The sequence below is a fragment of the Scomber scombrus genome, chromosome 15, assembly GCF_963691925.1.
Source record: "Scomber scombrus chromosome 15, fScoSco1.1, whole genome shotgun sequence".
NCBI classification, from domain to species: Eukaryota; Metazoa; Chordata; class Actinopteri; order Scombriformes; family Scombridae; genus Scomber; species Scomber scombrus.
Window position 1 is genome coordinate 1886576 of NC_084984.1, and position 22763 is coordinate 1909338.

At 39.2% G+C, this 22763-nt stretch overlaps 1 protein-coding gene across 2 annotated transcripts; it reads right to left on the reverse strand.

The window, feature by feature from the left end:
• Positions 1 to 1366: 1366 nt before the first annotated feature.
• LOC133995065 (caspase-7-like) lies at positions 1367 to 11418 on the reverse strand. 2 transcript variants are annotated; one of them, XM_062434351.1, is made up of 6 exons: positions 11371 to 11418; positions 10780 to 10887; positions 6864 to 7108; positions 5019 to 5182; positions 3229 to 3361; positions 1367 to 2170 (listed from the first exon to the last, which is right to left on the reverse strand). In XM_062434351.1, the coding sequence occupies exons 2-6, from the start codon at positions 10848 to 10850 to the stop codon at positions 1851 to 1853; spliced, it is 933 nt and encodes a 310-aa protein (XP_062290335.1). In that variant the 5' UTR covers positions 10851 to 10887; positions 11371 to 11418; the 3' UTR covers positions 1367 to 1850. The 2 variants fall into 2 exon arrangements, with proteins under 2 accessions (XP_062290335.1, XP_062290336.1); XM_062434352.1 differs by lacking the exon at positions 11371 to 11418 and having other exon boundaries at positions 6864 to 7362; positions 10780 to 10802.
• Positions 11419 to 22763: the final 11345 nt, after the last annotated feature.

The window sequence follows — 22763 nt, forward strand, 5'->3', positions numbered from 1 at the left end:
GCCGCGAGTTAACCATGGCAACAGATAAATAAACGAGATGTGCTCAGTGATTCTTTCTCTTAACGGAGTCAGAGCAGGAAAAGTGTCAATCAGTGTTCATTAATTCATTATTTAGCAGATTTAAAGAATCAGACTGAAGTTACATTATGTTTAACCCTTTGTAGATCACACCAAGAAAGTGCTATTTAAAAAATAGCATACAAAATGGACATAAAACATAGATTTATTTCTCTCATTGATCCTAAATGTGATGTTTTACAGCCTCTACAGACTCATTCACACCTCATTGGTTCTAAACTTTTATTAAAAACATGTTAGAGACTCATTCTGTTCATGTACAAGATGAACAAATGAAAGTCAACCTCAAAAATGTCTCCAGCAGGATCTCTGATGTCAGCAGTGATTTGTGTTATTCTTCCTTTATACACTAAAGCACAACCTGTATCTATAGCAACCATAGAACAACCTGTAACTATAAGATAAGATAAGTCTTTATTGTCATTGCACAATCATACCAAGTACAATAGTACAACGAAATTGGACTACTCAACTATTCAATCAATCACATATAAATTAAAATAAATACAAAAGTAGCAGAGCATAAAAGTGCAATAGAGATGAGTCATGTCAGATGTTTACATTTAGTATTGTTATTGTTAAAAAACTGTCTCTCAGTCTGTGTGTGTGTGTGTGTGTGTGTGTGTGTGTGTGTCTGTGTGTGTGTGATTTTAAAGCCCTGAGTCTCAAACACATGGTGTCCTGGGTGTGTTCTATCTTTCAAGATGCTGCGTGCCCTCTTAAGACAGTGAGTGTTGTTGAGGTCCTCCAGGGAAGGGAAGAGGGTGGCCAATGATTTTTTGGGCAGTTTTGATGACCCTTTGAAGGGCCTTCTTGTGTGCTGTGGTGCAGCTGGCGAACCACAAAGAGATGCAGTAGGTGACTGAGCACAGTCTCAATGGAACAGTGGTAGAAAACTGTAGAAAACTGTCAGCAGCTCCTTCTTTAGGTTGACACTTCTGAGGATCCTCAGACACAAGATGGTCTGTCTGTGCATTACATACCTATATACCATAACATAATGGTCATGCTAATTCGGCAGAAATCCAATGTAAAAATTGTATAAACTTACATTTTAATCCAGTAAATTAATACTGGATTTTAACAGTTTTTTACAGGTTGTTGTGTAAAGATGGTTACAGTTTTGCCGTAAGAACAGCATCAAATCCTCCTTTTTTACTAAAAGAAAGAGAGTGTATCAGTGAGCTCTGAATATTAAAATTAGGACATTTTGTGAACTTGAATTAACATCTGAACAGACAACGACATCTGAAGACACTGGAACATTTCTTATATTTTAATTTTTTTTATTAAAGTTCATTATTATTATTATTATTATTATATACAAACACATAAATAAAGTTTTACATTCAACATTTAAATATCACATTAATCTCCACAGCACCAGTCTATTGCAACAGTTGTTCAAGTCAAAAGTCAGAAGTCAAGGAGGTAAACAGCCTGTTTTTAACTGGAAATCATGTAAAGATATTCCAGTAGAGACACAGAATATTAATATAGAGCTGGAACTGTGCAGGATGTAGAAGTGTGAGGCTTTAATGGTGCAAACCTGTTTTAGTTAATCACCAGTTTGTAACTAGTTATTAGTCACCAGTACAGTATGTTCAGATTATCTCAGCAGATGTTTCCATGACGATGACTTCAAACAGGTTTCTCAGTTCTGTGAGTGGAAAAGTTTGCAGAGATCAGCTGTTTGCAGCGTCTGGTCGACCTCCTCTAACACACACACACACACACACACACACACACACACACACACACACACACACAGTCTAACTGATGGATCGTTTCCTGACATGTTCAGGCCCGAGCAGCGTCGTGGCTGACAGCGCCTCTGCAGACTCTGCAGACTCGCCGTCTTTCCCCGGCTCTGCAAACGGGAACACCTCTCTGGTCAGGCGAGTCACGAGGCACGGCATTTCTTTCTTCCCACCGAATGCTCGACCTTTGGACTCGAAGGTGTAGGCTACATGATGTGAGAGGCGAGTCATGAGGCGAGTCAGCTCCAGGTTGCGGTTTCCTTCTTCCTCTAATAATTTGCAGAAAGTCTGCAGGAAGACGGATCCTGCAGCGTTACGGAAGGCACCGTAGCCTGAGGAATAAAACATTTAAATCAGACAGATCATGTTCATGTGGTAGAAAAACTATATTCTAGGGCTGCAGCTATTAATCCTTTTGGTCTATTAATCATTAAAAAACTGTTAAAAGCAATTTCCTGCAGACCAGGATGATGTAATCAAATGTCTCATTTTGTCTGAACAACAGTCCAAAACTCAAAGATCTTCAGTTCAGATCTAATATGAGGAAAAGCTGCAAGATCTCAGATTTGAGATGCATTTTTATTCAAGATTGACTCGTAGGCTAACCACAACAACCCTCATCTCCACCCTGCTGTTACATCCATACTGCAGCTCCTCACTGTCACCTGTTTCCTGTTATATTGCAGCTGACTATGAAGTTTCTGCTTTGCTATCATCATATTACATTTGTGGCTTCCAGCATCATTTATTAACTATTACTACTACTTTCATTTTCTTCTTATCATGAGTTTGGTTAGTGTCTGTTAACCATTACCAAAAATGATGACTGTAGTCTTATTTAAAGTTGCACTAACTTGCTGCTACACCAGTGTGTTATGGAGCTTTTCCTCTACACAGTTCCAGCACGACTCGACTCGACTCAGGTTTTTTTGCGTCTCCATCAGGGATAGTATCTGGTACCTGGTGCTTTTTTAGTATCTGCTCTGCCGAGGTTCCAAGCGAGCCGAGCCGATACTAAATGTGACGTCAACAGACTGCCGGCCGCTGATTGGTCAGAGAGTCACTGGAAGAGTCATGAGCCGTCCCACACAAGAATCAAACCCGGCATTTTTAAATACCAACAACAGCGTTACAGTGATTAGTTTCTCTTCTCTTGCTTTGTGTGAGACAGAAAGCCTCATACAGCAGCAAGTACACCATCGCCTCCATTTCCTCCATTGTTTATGTGTTTGTGTTGCTATGACGACCCCGCTCACGTTGAGGAGGAACTATAGTAATGGAAAAGGTTCCTGGTACCAAACCGAGTCCAGTCGAGCCGAGTAGAGCTAGAACTGTATAGTGGAAAAGCACCATTATTGTTGTATCTGCTGTCTCTTCAGTGGTGGTTTACCTGGTGCAGTGGCGTACATCACGGCCGTATCTACAGGAACAGCCAGATTCTGTACGAAGCTGTTCTCTGTGGTAGAAACTGAATCCACAGAATCCACCTCCACACCGTCATCCAGACCATGGCCTCGACATGCCTGCAGATACATCAACACGATAAGATACAAGAGATAAGATCTGCAGTAACTGACATCCTGCCTCCAGCATTTTCATAATAACCAAAGTCTGATGTATCTTAATCCTCTGACGTCACAAACTACACTGGGTTCCTTTATTATGAAGAGTTTGGTGACATTAGTTTGTTTAGAAACGGACACAAAAACGAATTGTTGACGTCACATCTTTGAGTATTAAACCCAATCAGCACTGAGTCAACCTCAACCCTAACCCAGGACTTTTTCAGGGCCACACGCGGTACATGCCCCAAAGCAGGGACTCGTTTTGCACCCGTAAACGTTCCAGGAGATTGTCCTCCAGGTGTGTTTCCTGTTATGGGAAATGCCTGTAAAATTACCTGTTAACATACAAGTTCCTGCAGTGGAAACGGGCCTCATGTTATGAAACTGTTTGAGGAATTTACAATGTAGTCCAAAGTGCAGAAGGTGTGATCTGTAGTAGAACAAGCTGATAAAGATGTAAGCTGAACTTCTTTCCTACTAGAGCTGGGTATCATTTAAGAACCAAGTATCCTTAAAGTGATACTGATACCAACTGAGTACTTCATTAGATTCCCATCATTCTTTTATCCGGTGTAACAGGCGTGTAGTGTAGACACACTTTAGAGCGTTTAGGAGGCATCTTGGCTGCTGAACTGCTAAGCGCGCTAACTCAAATTCACCTCGACTTCACCACCACAGACGGGTTGTAGCTGCTGTGGCAGTGGACCAATCACATGTCACATTATATCATGCCTCTTAAAATCAAGAAGACCCCTCACTAAGCTTTGGAGACCCCTAGTTTGGGTCAGAACCAGGCGGGGAGTTCCGGTCCTCTGCAATGAGGCCAACGTGGAAGTAACTTAAAACTGCATTCTATCAAAAGGCCACCAGGGGGCGACCGTTTTGGTGTCAAAAGGACTTCCGTCTCTATACAAGTCAATGGAGAATTCACCAACTTCTCACTTGATTTCTAACCTCAGTAAACGTTTTCAAAATGTGTTTATGGTCTCAATCGCTAGTTTAAAGCCTTCTTCAATGCAGTATGATGTTCATTTGGGACATTTTGGCCTCCCTGATTTTATATGTGACGATAAAGCAGGGTATGCATTAGGGCGTGGCTACGTCGTGATTGACAGGTTGATTGGTTCACAGGTTCAGGAGCGCGGACAGATAGACTGCAGGAAATAGCCGTGAACTTGTTTCACACCGACAGTTTTCTCTGAAGTTTTGTGGTTATAGTCGTAACAGCTAACTTGGTTAGCATCCCCAGGTTGCCGGTGTAGACTGTGGTAGATCCAGCCCTCGCAACCTCCCCCGCTCCGTCCTCTTGCTCCTCCTGATGCCCATATAAGTAGAATCCCTGTTTTTATTTTTCCCAGCATGCACCTGAAATTTTCAAGATGACGCTGCTCAGATCCGATACTATTGGCCTCCAAGCAGCAGTCCACAAACTAATGTGTGACGTCACGGATGTTACGTTCATTTCTTATATACAGTCTATGGTCAGAACAGCCCCGTCTTGTTGCCATAGCACATAGTTATATGAGGGTGATTTCAATACCAACACAATAAAACTTTACTGTATATTCTTGTGACATTTATAATGAGAGGAATCAGCATTTGGTTTGATGCCTACCTGTATGAGGAACACTTTGGCCTTCTTCTCCATACATTCATTATCAAAATATCTGTAAATGTGAGACAACCAGACGGGCTTCCCATCAGCCCCGAACACGCAGCCTTCCTCGCCGTGACTCGACAACACGGCCAGAAAACAATCCTTCACCGGCCGCCTGCTCTCTGCAACACACAACAACACAAAACACACTAATTACACAGCTGACAGTCTGTATTAGTCACATCAGTCCAGACGGAAAAGAACAGGGTTTGTGAACACAACATATCATCAAGAAATCATCCAGCCATGATCATATGGCTCAATAATCAGATCCTGTTTGTACTTGTTCTGCCGCTTTATCTGTTAATGATAAACAAGCTATAAATCTCTACATGCACTTCCTCTTAGTTTGATTTCCCGCTCTGTGTCCTGGTTTCCATTCATCCAGGTCATCGTTATGCTCAGTTTCCCTCCTGATTTCTACATTCAGACCTAATTATATAAGTAGTTGTTTCACTCTGATTGATTATGAAATTGAAGAATCAGCTGCTGCACTTAAAGACAAATATAATTATAAGATAATAAAGACACTTTGACTGTTGGATTGATTGCAAATTGTCTCAAACATTGAAATATATCTGCAACCGTTTCATTGATTGTCATGAAATTTACAACAAATATTAAAGATCCACAGTCAGAAGTTTTCACTCTTTCAGTTTTTTATTCATATTTTTAAATTAGTGAATGAGTGGAGATTCCTGAAATATCACAAACGAGTGTTTCCTGCTGTAACATCAGCAGCTGTGTGAAGATACAAATCAAACGCAACAGAGTAAACGATGACGAACATGAATCATGTGACTCTGAAAATATCAGATCTGTGCTGAGCGATGCGTAACATTTATCTACGTATGTTACGGCTGAAGTCGGGTTTGTTTTTTTAGGTTCTGCCCTCTTCCTTCTGCACGGTGAATAAGACGAGACCTTTTATAACAATCATGCCTAAAAAAAACATTATTACTAAATTTGAATCTGACAATAAACCCTTAAGTTTTAAACCTTATTCTTGCATTAATACATAAAGCTAAGTTTTCTATAGGTATCTTCCAAATGTTAATATTTTCTCTAACCCTCAACCTGGTTATATTATAAAGAATTATCGTCCGTAGTCTCTGATTAAGAGTTGTAAGGTATTGATGTTATGTTTTATTTATTTGCTTAAAAGTCCAAACACTGCAGCTCCCAATGCAGGTAGACTTAAGTTTTCATCTCTAAATCTAACTGCATTGGGAGCTGCAGTGTGTGGGCATTTTTTCTTGCTTTTACACATTTGTTATTTGGTGCAGCAGCTGTTTTCTTTCTCTAGATATTATATTTTATTATTTATCTTCTTGCTTTTCCTTATTACAAAGTTATGTTTACGTGCACGGCTGGATTAACACCATCAGGGGAAATCTCATGCCCATCAGTGCTTTCCATATTCCATCACTTTCCCGTCACACTAACCAATCATCAGAGGCCCAAACAGTCAAAAAGAAATAAAATCGTCGATCATGAGATTTATTAAAGGGCCCCTGAGCATTTGCCCAGATTGTCTGTATGTTAGAGCCGGCCATGCCTCAGCTGTACTTTGTTTAATTAGCTCTTTATGAATAAAACTAGCAGAAAATGTTTTCGGGGGGTTTTTATGGAGTTGATTGGAGGTTTTTGGATTCAGTGACTTCAGTATCTCACACAGTTTGATTTGTTCTGCTGCAGAGTGAAATCATCTTCCAGATTTGATGTTTTGTGGGATTTTGGGAGCTGCACAGAAACACTGGGATGCATTTAAATACAGTACAGAGGTTGAATGGTGTGTTGTACCTTCTTTAAACAGCTGGTAGATTTCCTCGCTGCTCAGATCGCTGTGCAGGTCCACCTTAAAGCCCAGCCTGCTGAGGATGCCGTGGAGCTTCTTCTCGTCTCTCTCTGCTCCAGATCTTCTCCCCAAATTCACCCCATGATCAAACTCAGCCACCGACACCACCACTGCCCGGTTACACTCCCCAACACGGTCCACCTGTCTTCTCCACTGCAGCATGGTGCGTCTGACTCCTGGATGAGCTTCACTGAGAACACACCTGGATTATCTAACAGGTAAAGCTGCAGCCTCACATGTAAGGTGTGAAAGTGCAACTATTGTCTCTCTCCGTTATAGCTGCCTCTGAGTCTGCAGTAGACAGGAAGCCACGCCTGTCCAAACCATATAAGGCCTGTCAGCTGTCAGCACAGGTGTTGAGTGTTACGTAACTGTCTTCTTCTTACAGGAAAGCACAGGTGTGTTTTCCTGCAGGCTTTCTGACATGAGTCAACGTTTGTCTACCTGACAGGAAAAATGTCCAAGTTGATTATTGTGCTTTAAATATGAACAAAAACACCTTTAGGCTATGTAAACACACTACACACTTTAATACACTATATTTAATGCTTTAACACAGCTGTTAGCAGATTATTTGCATGTTTAACTACAAAGATCATGAAGCTTTACTGTCTCTCTGTATGATTAATGCCTTTTATTTAAATATTAACTTAACTATGCAACAACATGAAGCCTTTAACATGAGTCAATGTTTGTCTACCAGCTGTAAACAAGTAAAGGGTGGAGTTTCAGAAGTGAGAGGAAATAAACATGTCATAAGTAAATTAGTTATTGTGCTTTCTATATTAAGAAATACCTCTTTATTTTTAAGGCACTATATTTGAAAAGGACCTCATGCTTTATTATAGATAACACAGCTGTTAGCAGATTTTTTACTACAAACATCATGAAGCTTTCCTGTCTTTCTTTCTGTGTGATTAATGCTGCTCCTTTGACATGAGTTAATATTTGTCTTTCAGCTGTAAAAAAAAAAAAAAAAAGTCACGGGTGAAGTTTCTTCTTCAGACTGAAGAGCATTGTGTTCAAAACGTCACGCTGGTGATATTCAAATAAATGGCTGCACTGGGAGCAAAATAAATTCTCCCCATATGAGGATATTATTTATTTCAAAAGGTAATCCTTAGTTTTTGTACTCATCAGATCCGACTGATCTCAAATATCTAGGAGAGATTAAAAATGCAAACCAAACATAAGCTCAGGTCTCAGCAGGTTAAAGCATCATACCCTTTTCCACCGAGCTGGAGCCGGTGCTGGTTCGGAGCCAGAGCCTGACTAAGCACCAACTCTTTGCTGGTCTAAAGCAAGAACCGATCACGTCAGTGGGCTGGGGGCGGGGCTAACGTTTATTAGCAGACTAGCGTGGCTAACTGTCATTTACAGAGAGTTAAACATTTGTTGATTAAAAGCACTATTTTTTATAATTTTTTGCCAGAGCTGTCTTCTTCTTCTGCTTCAGCTTCTTCCTCTTCTTCATTTACTGGCAGGCTAGAAGCCTTGCGGCATGTTGCTGCCTCTCCCTGGTGAATCATGGAAATGCTTCAAAGGCGCGCGCTGGCTATGTTATACAGTGACGTAATCGCGCGGCTCCTTGCCGGTGGAAAAGCAACAGGTTGGTAAGAGGTGCTCGGGTTAGCGCCAACTGAGCACTGGCTCTAGCACCAGCTCCGAACCAGCACCGGCTCCAGCTCGGTGGAAAAGACAATCCTGTGCTATGAGCTGCAGTATTCTTATATATTTTTATTATCATACATGTACAATAAAAGGAGCAGAAGTACTGTGTATGTATGTTTGAACTTAACTTATATATTACCTTTTTAAGTCTCTTTCTATTTGAGCTCCACTCACTGCATAACCGAACACTGACAATAAACTATTCTATTTAAATGTCTCGTTTTGTCCACAACTCAGATATATATCCAGTTCACTGTCACAGACACTAAAGACACCAGAACATATTCACTGTTAAGAAGCTGGAATCTGAGACTTTGGAGGTTTTCCAGTTTGGTGGCCGCGCTGACAGACAGAAATGTTATCAGACCTGAAACATACTAAAACCAAAACTGACACCACAGACTCAGAACAGCGGATTAAATGAGCTGTCATAAAAACTCTTCCACATGACCGTCTGACCGTCTCATAAAACAATGTGAACGACGCTCCGCTGCAGCTGCTCTGTGATGTTTACCAGCAGTGACATGAACTGAGAGAAGCCGTCTAAATTCCTCCTGGCCATGTTAAACTTTATTATCTCATGTTTTCATGACTTGTGTAATTGTTTTATTAATTATTTGTGTCTTAAGGCTGTTGTGCTGTTTCTGATGGATGATAATGTGCATGTTTTTGTCCTTCTTTTTCCTTATTCTTCCAAAACAAACACATTTTTAGTGGCCTAAACTTGCCCAAAAACTCATTAAAATGTGCACATATTCGCAGAAATGGACGTCACTAAATGGCTCTACAGCTCTATGCAAATTAAGAAAATTGAGCCCCTAGCTCTAGATTGATGTATCTCACACTGCACTGTAACTTTTATTTCTCCTGTTTTTTATGTCTTTACTTCATTTAAGCTTTTATTTCTTTTAACACGTTTAATCATGTTTATTAGTGTCACATGTGACTGTTTTACTCATGTATAATATATTATGAGACATATAATAATGTAAAAGCAGGATTTTACTGTTGTAGTGGGTTAAATGGAACTCATTGAAGTCATTTATATAGGACTTTAACTAATGATTTGTTTCATTATATCTGATTTTTTCTTCATTTTAAATAAGAAAATATTGATAATAATGATAAATAACAAACTGAACAAATATAATTATGCTCAGATCTAATTTAATGTCTTAACTCCAACAAATCAAGATATTTTAACACATTTTTAGAGCTTGAATATTAAAAAAAACCTTAATTTTAAGGCTCTGCAGGGACCATGATGTAAAAGCAGGATTTTACTGTTGTAGTGGGTTAAATGGAGCTCATTGGAGTCATTTATATAGGACTTTAACTAATGATTAGTGTCATTATATCTGATTGTTTCTTTATTTTAAATAAGAAAATATTGATAATAATGATAAATAACAAACTGAACAAATATAATTATGCTCAGATCTAATTTAATGTCTTAACTCCTACTATTCAAGATATTTTAACACATTTTTAGAGCTTGAATATTAAAAAAAACATTAATTTTAAGGCTCTGCAGGGACCATGATGTAAAAGCAGGATTTTACTGTGGTAGTGGGTTAAATGGAGCTCATTGAATTAAGCATTTTCTTCTTGTGTGTTATGCAGCGTCCGCTCTGCTGCCCCCTGCTGGTACTAACCTGTTATTACAACAAGTCAAACTGAACAGCGGCCGCTCTGCTGCCCCCTGCTGGTACTAACATGTTATTACAACAAGTCAAACTGAACAGAATACAGTAAAAAATGAATAAAATTAAAAGAAAACTAAGACTAAGCTGATTGTATCTGCTATTAACTTTAGTTTTAGTTAGTCTTGCATTTTTCATAGTAGTTTTTTTTAACTGTTTTTTTAAATTCCAGTTAAATATTTTTTCACTACTAGTTTTAGTTTTAGTCTTAGTGAACTTTAACAAATGTACTTTGTTCTGCCTGTGAGGAAAACAAGCGTCAGAGCTGATCATCAGGAATAAAAGACAAAACTCTTTCTGTAGTAAATATGGAAATAAAACAAAGTATCAGGTTTATTTTACAGGTCCTTTAATTTTATACACATTTACTGTAAATGAATAATAATAATAATAATAATGAGTAATTTTCAGGTATTTAACAGTGTGTGTGTGTGTGTGTGTGTGTGTGTGTGTGTGTGTGTGTGTGTGTGTGTGTGTGTGTACTTACATAGTTGTCTCTTGCTGACCAGCCAGGGTAAAGTTTGGAGTGGAGGATTCTCTCTTTACGAGCCAGTTCATAATATTTGGCTTGTTGCTCTTTGGACAGAGAATGCCACTAAACACACAGAGACACAGTTAGATATCAGAGTATCTGCACATTTATTAAATATTTAATTACTTTAAGACCTTTTTAAATAATACGACTAATTAGATTACTGTAAACACAGTTATGAGTTTTATTATAAGTTGATTGGTTTATGTAAAATAATCATAAAATAAACTGAACAAATAAAATTATGCTCATGTCAAATGTAATGTTTTAACTCCTACAATTGCACACAAACACACACACACACACACACACAGAGACAATACACACACACACACACACACACACACACACACACACACACACAGAGACACAGACAGACACATACACACATACAGAGACACAGACATACAGACAGACAGACAGACAGACAGACAGACAGACAGACAGACAGACAGACAGACAGACAGACAGACAGACACACACACACACACAGACAGAGACACACACAGACAGATGAGAGACAGGTGAGAGGTGAGACAGGTGTACCTGCATCAGGAGAGAAGCCAGGTGAGGCTCTCTGAGGTGAGAAGGCTTCTGGACTGTAGGACAGCAGCGGATGCAGGTGAGTCATGTGAGGATGTTGCACCACGTTGTTACTCTGTAAACACAACAGCTGATTACACACTGCAGTGACGTCATGTGACCACCAGGGGTCAGAGGTTAACTGTAAACACAACAGCTGATTTACACACTGCAGTGATGTCATGTGACCACAAGGGGTCAGAGTTCAACTGTTCAATACAACAGCTGGAAGGGAGGAAGGACAGATCGAAGGAAGGAAGGAAAGAAAGAAGGAAGGAAAGTGGGCCGGATTGGACTCCTCAGCAGGCCGGTTCTGGCCCACGAGCCTCATGTTTGACACCCTTGGTTTAAAACTACTTCCACACTAATGATGTCGCCCTTTTATGCAGCTTCACTCTGTTACTCAACATGTCAAACAGTTTCTAACATCATGTGAAAAATGACATAATAAGAACAAACTAATATAGTGATTATTCCACTTATCAATAACTCTGATTAATAGACAGTATTACCATCGAGCAGAGTTTCACTCTTCACTCTCTTTCTCTTTTTACCCTGAAAAACAGAAAAATTACATCAGTGTTATAAAAACCAGAAAACAAGACAAGAGTACAGATAAGTAGAGCAGCTGTGTGTGTGTGTGTGTGTGTGTGTGTGTGTGTGTGTCGTAGTCTAAATATTCACATATTGGTTTGTGACGTTTTCTTCTTCTTTCTAGAAAATCATAAATTGCACATTAAGCATTTTCTTCTTGTGTGTTATGCAGCGGCTGCTCTGCTGCCCCCTGCTGGTACTAACCTGTTATTACAACAAGTCAAACTGAACAGAAAACAGCAGTTCAGTTTAGTTTCAGTTTGTTTTGCATTGTTCATTGTAGTTTTTATTTAGTTTTCTTCTTTTTTTTTTAAAACTTTTTAAAATTCCAGTTAAATTAATAATTTTAGTTTTAGTTTTATAGTGAACTATAATAACCCTAGTGTGGAGGGGGAATCTTTTACACTTTCAGTTTGAGTCACTTACTAAAATGTGTTACTGCAGATCTTATCTCTTGTATCTTATCGTGTTGATGTATCTGCAGGCGTGTCGAGGCGGTGCTGTGAGCAGGTCCATACAAATAGTCATATTTTCTAGCTCTGGGTGCAAAAAGGATCGATTGCAGGTATCGTTTGATGGGAGACGTTTTTGATACTAATTGGTATCAATTTATTTCGGTTGATACCTTAAAAGGTATTGAGTATCGATAGCCAGCATTAATTCCTACACATGCTCAGTAGCGTCTGCCTTACACAGAACTACTCTCAGAGATGGAAAACATGATCTCTGTTATTAGTCTTTGTTTGCGTTTCTAAACAAACTAACGTGACCAAACTCTTCATAATGAAGGAACATGTGACCCAGTGCAGCGGTGAGACTCACTGACAAGTTTTCAGCAGTTTTTAAACAACAACGGAGGAATAAGATAAATTAGCTTTTGGTTATTATGAAAATGATGCAGGATGTCAGTTACTGAAGATCGTGTTGAATCTGCAGGCGTGTCGAGGCCATGGGCTGGATGACGGTGTGGAGGTGGATTCTGTGGATTGACCATGGCCTTAACATATGCAAAGAGTAGGCCTACATATATACATATACAAAAAAGTGGATGACAGGTGCAAAGACAGTGTTCACCTATATCAAGATAATACCCTACTATAGATACTTAATTCTTATTTCGGCAGTGGTGGTTCAGTAGTTGAAATGTTTCCTCCCATGCTGGAGATGCCATGTTTGAACTCCCGACAAAGGGAACTCAGTTACATAAAAGCAGAATAAGACCACAGAGTTTACAGAGCAGACGTAATCAATCAGTCATTGAGTCATCACCTGTGTTACTTTCATTTTGGGCCCCTAAAATTTGGACAGGAGCCTGTGACATGAATTACATCCCTGAATTCTGTGTACATGCACACATGTATTTGGCCTCAGTCAGGCAATAGTATCGAATGATAGCAATGACAATGTAGATGTTATTTACGGTTGTATAGTGTTGTAAACAGTTTTTATTGCCAGTTAAAATATCAACTACGTCAGTCTAACCAGCCGTTACATGTATGTTTTGTTGGTACAAGAAAACAGTATTTGTTGGCTGACCACAGACACATAAAAGCATGTGAAAATCCTGGCTGTTTGTTATGTTGCCTGCCTCTGGTAATTGCAGGTTTTTGTCAAAGACCAATCAAGGGCTAGCTACTTCTATCCATGTGCAGTGTGTTATTTAGGACGAGGCAACCTGTTAGGTACTAATACTGACCCTGCAACAAAAATAGAATAGTGTTGTTTTATCAAGGCCAGTGATTTGAAAACAAACTGGGATACACTTCAGGCTTAACATATTTAAAAGGAGCATACTACTAACTTTTGGATTAGGATACATTGATATTCTCCCACCTGGGATGTTTAGACATGTATGTATCAATACACTCCTATATAAGAAGAGTAATATAATCAAGATTTATTTGTAATTGTTTCATTTATATTTCAAAACCGAACACTTTTATTATAGATAATGTTATCTATAAACTTAAAATTCAGTAGTTACTAACTCTTGGTTATGAGACTGAATGTGTTTTCTAATAATTTACATAAGAGATCAAAATATCAAACAATGATATGAAAATAAACTTCATACAAGTATCTCCCACTCCCACTTATATGCTGGGCCTACTTTAAAATTACATTCGTGACTTTTTACCTGATTGTTTCTTCCGCTGTGAAATTCTACCCTTCTCATTTATGTAACACAATTACAACTGTAAGTGCAAGTGTTCTCTAACAAAAACATTTCACAATACCAAGAGTAGCACCGTGCCTATTTTTAGGACAAATGATCATGTTCTTCTCAACCTGCAGGTAATCAAAGTCTCTGGGCTGTTTTGTTCCTTACGTGATTGCAAACCATGACAAGAGCAGATAGCAAAAAAGCCCATGATTGCTTTAATGCCAACTCTGCACTTATATTGTGAGCACTTGATTAGGGAAAGAGAAGTGAGTAATATAATTATAGTTATGTTGTTTGAACTGACTGAACCGCCTATGCTTAAGGAATCATATACCTAGGAAGTCAAGAAAGGCTGAGGGAGATGCTAAGAATAAAACATACAATGGCTGTACAGTAAACCTCTACTGCCCACAATGACAAAATATATCTGATTACAGCAGTGTCCTTTCCAGAGCTAATTATAGTTATCCACTGTCTGTACTTGGATGTTGTTTTTTGTTTGGTCACTGTTGAGTCGAGGCCACAACCTAAAATCATCAAAATATAAAAGGCTACATGTGATATATTTATACTTTTCAATGAACTTGTCTCTGCCCATGGCAAAAAGAAATCACAACAGCCTTTTAACCAGGCAACCAGTGACTTTAGGAAGTAAATAATGATAGAGTTCACATCCTTTTTCCCTTTTTTCCCCCCTGCGTAACCTTGTCATTAAAAGCCACCCATGCCTTGAAGTTGTGAGAATGTCAATGTCATGTAGCTCTCAAACTAAAATGATAAAGTTACATGTTGAACATTGAGAAGGGCTGATCATATACTTCTCATTATCTGCTAATGGATTCTTCTTTGCTACACTCAACATACTTTTGAAAGCCTGTAAAGTATAAATGAAAACAGTTCATATTAACATGTCTAACAGAGGCTTACCCTTAAAAAAAGACCGGAAAGTAGACCCAACCTGTATTAATTTACATATCACCATTTCCTGTTAGTCACACACAAACTACTTTGCATTTTATAATCCACTGTACAGTGAGTGTTGTATGAAAAGGCCAAAGTAAACAGCTCATTTCATTCATGTCTCCTCCAATTAGCAAAAAAGGTTTGTAGCCTACAACCTCTACCAGAACAGCATCAAAGGATTAAACATTCATTTGTATTGTTTTAATAAATTATCTTTGGGAAATTATAAGTTGTGTTGTTTTCTGTATCTGCTCTGATAGATATCTCATTGCCTGAGGAACCTTAATTAAAACTACCACCAGTGAATGATATTAAGAAAGACCAAAAAACGACATTTCACCTATCATTTGTACTGTAATTGTGATTTTCTATTCTTTCTTTTCCCTTTCCTACAGTATGACTGCTTCATACTGTAGTGAGAGCACAGCTGGAGGTCCCTCAGTCTTATCACAGTGCACAATGAAGAATATAATACTCTACCATGAAGATGTCAAACATTTAATGAGGTAATATTCATTTTGAATTACTGGGATTTTGTATTTTAGTTAGGTTATGTAAGAGATTCCATTACCTTCATTTGTCATTTGGACATGATGGACCTTTCTTTCTTTTTCTTTCTGCACTTTGACGAACACCAGACCATTGCATATTTTCTGAGATCCACCCATAAAACACAAAAAACTTTATTTTTAAACCTTTGAAAGCTGGTATTAGATTATTTAAACTCATCTGCACAAAACATTGTTGCATAATATTGTACAGCTGAGCAAACAGCACACTTTCTCTATCACCATTAACTACTCTTGATAGTGCTTTATCATAAAGGTGGTTCCACCATTCAGTATCTGCAACTCACTGTATGTTCACCATTATACATTTCAAACCAGGTCATTCTGTTCCGTCATTTATCTTTATCTTCTGTCTTTCTATTTTCTCTTTTTTTTTCTTCCTACAATGACATATTAAGAAAAAGCCACCATGTTGTTGAGGTAAAGCTCATAGACCAGAGATGTGTACATCATTATTTGCAGCAGGATTACCTGAGAATGAGTATATATAATATCTGTACTCAGTATTTGAAGGAAAAGAGAATCTTTACATCTAGAAACAGTCAGTAAGGGCTGGGCATCATGCTCCCTAACAAATAAAGATTAGATCTAAAAAATGATTACTCTATATTTTGATTTTGCGAGAGAGAGGAGGCTTCAGGCTTGTGGCAACAGCTTGAGGTGTGATATGTGCTTCGAGAGTCAAAACTGGGGGAGTGTGTTTTTTTCTGGTCTAAAAATATCTGTGCTCTCCCTTGTGCCTGATGGTATCACAGATGAGAAACAGCTGTAAAAGCCCTCACTTTTGACTTTAATCATTCAAAAAGTACAAAAGATATCATATCAAGTAATCATTTGTTGAACTTCTATCCATCCTTCTATTGTGCTTGATGTGCAAAGTGCTGCATTATTTGTGTAATAATTAATACTCTTTGATTGTTAATCTAGGAACAAAATAATGTCAACATGAGACACAAAAACACATGCAGGATGTTTGCAGAATAACAACAGGATTGCTTTCCATCTTTAGTGCCAGCACATCTAATTAAGAAAGTACACTGATAGATAAATTAAGTTTTATTGAAAACAGTGACAATGACCTAAATGCACCATCTGTCATAACTCACAAGAAAACAAAGCCAACAAGCTCTCCAAGTTAAAGTGACTTCTGATTACAAAGCAGCACAAGTATGCAGGAAAGAAAAAGAATGTTCCATCTGCAGAGGGAATTATACACTTGCCAGAAATTACAGATGGCCAACCATGACAAAGTTTCAGAAAAAGCACAGATGGCTTTTTATTATGTTGAGGATAAATACAACTGTACAGTTAATGACCCTCAGTTTAATTTTTTTTTTAAGTCATATGATTCAAGTTACAGTGTTTATCTTTACTGCTATGAACCAAGTCAGGCATACAGTGTGTATTGGAATATAAAATGTTCCAGATTCTTTCAATACACACATCAGTCATGAATAGGAACATTTGTCCTAGCCTAAAGAAGTTTGTGAAACCATCATTATGGTTTACATGACACCTTGAATATATAGTAAGGACCAGGCGGGGAGTTCTGGTCCTCTGAAATGATGCAAACGCGGAAGTAACTTAAAACTGCATTCTATCAAAAGGCCACCAGGGGGCGACCGTTTTGGTGTCAAAAGGACTTCCGTCTCTATACAAGTCAATGGAGAATTCACCAACTTCTCACTTGATTTCTAACCTCAGTAAACGTTTTCAAAATGTGTTTATGGTCTCAATCGCTAGTTTAAAGCCTTCTTCAATGCAGTATGATGTTCATTTGGGACATTTTGGCCTCCCTGATTTTATATGTGACGATAAAGCAGGGTATGCATTAGGGCGTGGCTACGTCGTGATTGACAGGTTGATTGGTTCACAGGTTCAGGAGGGCGCCTCATGCTCCTCCTGATGCCCATATAAGTAGAATCCGTGTTTTTATTTTTCCCAGCATGCACCTGAAATTTTCAAGATGGCGCTGCTCAGATCCGAAACTATTGGCCTCCGAGCAGCAGTCCACAAACCAATGGGTGACGTCACGGATGTTACGTCCATTTTATATACAGTCTATAGTAAGGACCCTGTGATTAGTTTGGCTTAAATCTATCTACACTGAGTGCCTCTTTTTGGTGTGTCTGGATGAAAATGTCACCATATGGCATGCTCACTTCCTTAAAGCTGACCTTTGCCCTGACCTAGAAGGGGGGTTGTGACAAGAGACAGTCTGTCTGATCTGAGTCAGATGGATAGACACAATACATCCTATTTCTATTGGACAATCTTAACTTTCCTATCGTCCTCCCGGGTCAAATTGACCCCGTCTGTTGTGACTGTTCCTTCTTTCCTCCCTTCCTTCCTTCCTCCCTCCCTCCTTCTGTCTTTATTTCCTTCCTCTCTCTTTCATCCCTCCCTCCTTCTCTCTATCCTTCCTGTCTTTCCTCCCTCCATCCACTTTCTTCCTTCCTTCTGTCCTTCCTTCCTCCCTCCCTCCTTCTTTCCTTTCTCCCTCCCTCTCTCTTTCCTCCCCCTACCTTCCTCCCTTCCTTCTTCTGTCCTTCCTTCCTCTTTTCCTTTCTCCCCTTCCTTCTTTCCTTCCTCTCTTCCTTCTTTCCTTTGCTCCTTTTTTTCCTCCCTCCTTTCCTTCATTCCTTCCTCTCTTCCTTCTTTCCTTTGCTCCTTCCTTCCTGTGTGGGTTAAAACATCTGGTCATCTTGAAGGCTTATGGGAAGCTCCCTATCCTGTGTGAGGTAATCTTGGCCATAACACAAGTATGTTCAAGGTGGCAATGCAATTTAAAGTCTCCGGTCTGAAGACAATAGGGAGGCCTCACAGAGTCATTTCTTCTTTTTGCCTTCGCTGTATACCTCTGAAATGCATCAGTTAATCATTCATGCTGAGGCAGGATGAAGATCAGTTTGAGGATCACTTCTGGAAGTTCTTGGGCTATTCAGGTGTGGGGAATATAGCAGATTTTTGCATTATGGCAAGCATTGTATTGGATTATGATAACGAAGAGAGAGCAAGATACATCTGGCTTCATCCCAGAGTGGCAGCCCTGTTATCCACTGTTGGTCGTGGTTTGTTGTGATGTTGGTTAGCAGGTTCAAAGACCACGCTGAAGCCCCTCATTGTCAAGTATGTTATGTAACATAATGCATCTGGGTGAAGTGGAATCCCTAACATAAATTAATAATGAATAAGGAAAGAAAAACGTTTCAAGGTATTAGTAAATTACATTTATCCATTACGAATGTTCTCCTTTGAGACTTTTCTTAATGGATTAAAGAGATATACAGCGATACGTGCGCTGTGTGTGTTGGCGTGACCTTAGCATTGACATCATATAAATGAACGGTCTATAAATGGCACCTCATTAGCAGGCTGATATAATAGAGACAGGGCATCTCAAGCACCCAGGGGGCTTTCAATTTTGCCAGTGATGCAACACTAAGAGATGTCATCTTGGCTCATCCACAAAAGAGTTCATGTCAAAGCTCTTGTTTGCGAACATGTTAAAAGTGTTAAATGTTCTGATTGCCATAACAGTTGCAAGGATAAAACATTAATCCAATATTTAGTTGCTACATATTTCTAGATCGAGAGACATAGATTCTGCTTGCCACCAGACTCTCTATACATCACATGTATTTGCCTAGACCTAACAGCAGCATCAATCTATTTGTGTATTTGAACTTTTATCATACAGGTGAGCAGATGATTTCAAAGTGTAATGGCCCTATAAATAGTTTATTTGTAGTATTATTTAGCCATTGCATTCATGTCACCTTATCCATCCCTGTTTTTCTATTCCAACTTTGTGACTCCTTAACCTTGTTCCAGGTTGCATAATGTTTGTCCCTTCAATATACTTGACCTGACCTGTTTTTTAAAGCCACCGTTCTTCAGTGAAGAGCCCTTTTTTCATTTTCTATATGCATCACTGCAGTGTAAACCGCCCTTATGATCCTTTTGTGCAGCTTGGTTTTGATCTCTCTTGTCCTGAATGTAGCAGGGCAATTAACTAAAGATGAACGCTAGCAGAGGGAGACCTTAAAGAATGTCTTATTTTATCTTAATTTGGAAGACAGTGGAAGACACGTTACAGCTATGTGAGAGAAACATGCTCTTCCTGTACTCATTCTTTGTTCTATTCATCTTTAAAAATGGTCTTATGATTCTCTTATCATCTGACCCAACTGCTGCTATTTTGAGCATGTTCTCCCTCTTGCTCTCCTTTCTAATACCTTTGTGTTGTCCTCTTTCCTCTGCAGTGCCTCTCACATCTTTTTAATTTCTTCCAGTTTCCACTTTAATGTCATTACTGTCCTTCCCCACCCGTCCCTCTTCCCTCTCCCCTCCCTCTCCCTGTCTGTCTCTCTTGTGAATGAAGAGGCAGTGACTGAGATTGAGAATGGGACTCTGCGGCCTACACAGGAATGTTACAAAACACTGCAGTACTTGTTATTCATAGTGCTGCCCTACTTTCTCATCAGCACCTGTACATGAACAGATACACGCCCCCACTGAATGGATTGATTCACAAATCGTTCATTATTAATAATACAAAATGAGTGAGTGAGTCACATATGGTACGTAGGTTTACAAACAGAAGCGCCTTTTGTAGATTGCAGATTGTGGTAATGAATGCATAATGGTAATGCACTATCTGTGTCTGTGTTACAGCAGCCACTGCTCTGGGTGATTTTGAGAGATTACATCACACAATGAATTTTGATGTTGACAATTGAGTTTCCACTACACACGCCAAAGCAAGGATTATCATAGTCGAATTCAGTTTCCTGCTTACCACATATTCTTTCGGTAAAGACAAAGAATGAATAGCTACCTCATCCTGAGTTGGCCTTGATGTCGGTCCCTTCTACATTCAGGGTAAAGCTTTTTTTCATGCATAGGTAGATTGAGTGCTCCATTAATCACATACTCTACTCAAGCACATACTATATTCCATAGTGGGGTCTTATTTGAGAAGCTTATGCTACCATAAAGATAGTAAAGCAGCTGATGTTTTGCCTATAACATGATGACACATACGGCTAAATTGAGCAGGTCTAGAAAGTAATGCTTTTCTTTCATGATCCTCCTTCACTGAGAGGAAGGACACAATTTTTTTCCTCCTCTCCACATATTTGTACTCACTGGCTAAGCCTGATAAACATAAATGGACAGGGACATTTCTGTTTTCACACTTTAGGTGCCAGAGAAAGGCTTTAGATAGCTCACAAACAACCAGTTTTGAACAATTCTTTCTACACATGAGTTGTAAAACAGGAGCCTCCAGACCGTTGACTGTAAAAAACATGGATGTGGTCACCGTGACATCATCGATTGGTTTGTGGATTTGCCTCTCGCCATCTCAGATTTGAGTGTCACCATCTTGGATTTTTGAAGCCAGAAATGACCATATTTGGACAACTGGATGGAGCTAGTGTTGTTTTTGGCGGCCTAATTTTTGTCTTAGTCTAGTCTTTGTGTCAAGCTGTCTGATTAAGACAAAAAAACATCAGCAGATCTTAGCCATGAGAAGAAAGAGAGAGAACAATGATTACGTGGGTTTTTGTGTTTTGTGTTGGTGCAGCTGTCTAAATTTATTCCTCTTAAAAACTAATTCAAGGGCACGTTATTCATATGCAAACCTTGTGGAGATAGGTCTATCAGTTCAGTACTGCAGTGCACTTTTAGTTGGTTTTGTCATTCATGTAGTCTGGCTCTGTCTGTCCCTCCTTTCTTTTATGGACTGTGTCACTCCCTTTTCCGTCTTTACACGCATCAGAAATGGGCCCACTCGGGCACATGCTCTAATTGTATGAAATTACATAATTGACCTACAGGTATAACTGGCTTGGAGAGCAGGGGAATAGACTGTGCTTTGCCTTTATTTTCTCATTGTTCAGCCAATGGTTTCCATACAAAGGAAATGCACCAGAGTGTGTCCTGCCCTTAAAAGCCTCTGTCACTGTGCTGCAACTGACAAAACTTTAATAGAGAGTATACTTGGTACAGAAGTACGGAATATTCAAATTAAATGTAAATGTCTTTTTGGTTTTTCATTTTTAGTATAGGAAAATTAAAAACGTGTATGCGTGTAAATCACACTGAATGTCAACGTCATGCTGTCCATCACGCTGCTAATTACCTAAACAAAGACTTACTTTATAAGTTTATAACCAACATAACAACAAGCTGCACATATCTCTGCGTCGGCACATTTGTGAGTATAAATGTGATGTCATTCATCCTCTTGTTTTATTTTTATAGGCGCTGCTAAAAGTAGACATCAAATAACCTTAATGGATGTCCCCCCCCCCTCCTGTGACGTCAGGAGCTACGCATGCAGTTGTGTGCACGGTCACGACACACACACACATTTGAATGTGCGCTTTTGTTTGTGCATCGTTTCTAATCATAACGCTTTGCTCATGCTGCCAGAAATGAGGATTATGTTAAACCAAACGTGAGCTCTAATCTCTATGAGTTACTGGCAGCTCTATGGTGACCTAGATGCTCTATACCAGGCTTCCAGTTATGGTTTTACTTGTGAATGAATGAGGTCCAGTAAAGAGTATTTTTAGACTTTAGAACTGAACTGATAAGAGTTACAGCAGGGGTGTCAAACATGCGGCCCGCCGATGGGTCTAATCCGGCCCACTTTCCTTCCTGTGTTCTTTTCCTTCCTTCCATCTGCCCTTCCTACCTTCCTTTTTTTCTTTCTTCCTTCCTCCCTTCTATCTTTCCTTCCATATGTCCTTCCTCCCTTTCTTCCTTCTGTCCTTCCTTCCATCTCTCCTTCCTTTCTTCGTTCCTTCCCTCCATCTGTCCTTCCTCCCTTTCTTCCTTCTGTCTGTCCTTCCTTCCGTCTGTCCTTCCTCCCTTCCTTTCTTCGTTCCTTCCCTCCATCTGTCCTTCCTCCCTTTCTTCCTTCTGTCCTTCCTCCCTTCCTTTCTTCGTTCATCAGCTCTATGGTGACCTAGATGCTCTATACCAGGCTTCCAGTTATGGTTTTACTTGTGAATGAATGAGGTCCAGTAAAGAGTATTTTTAGACTTTACTAGTAG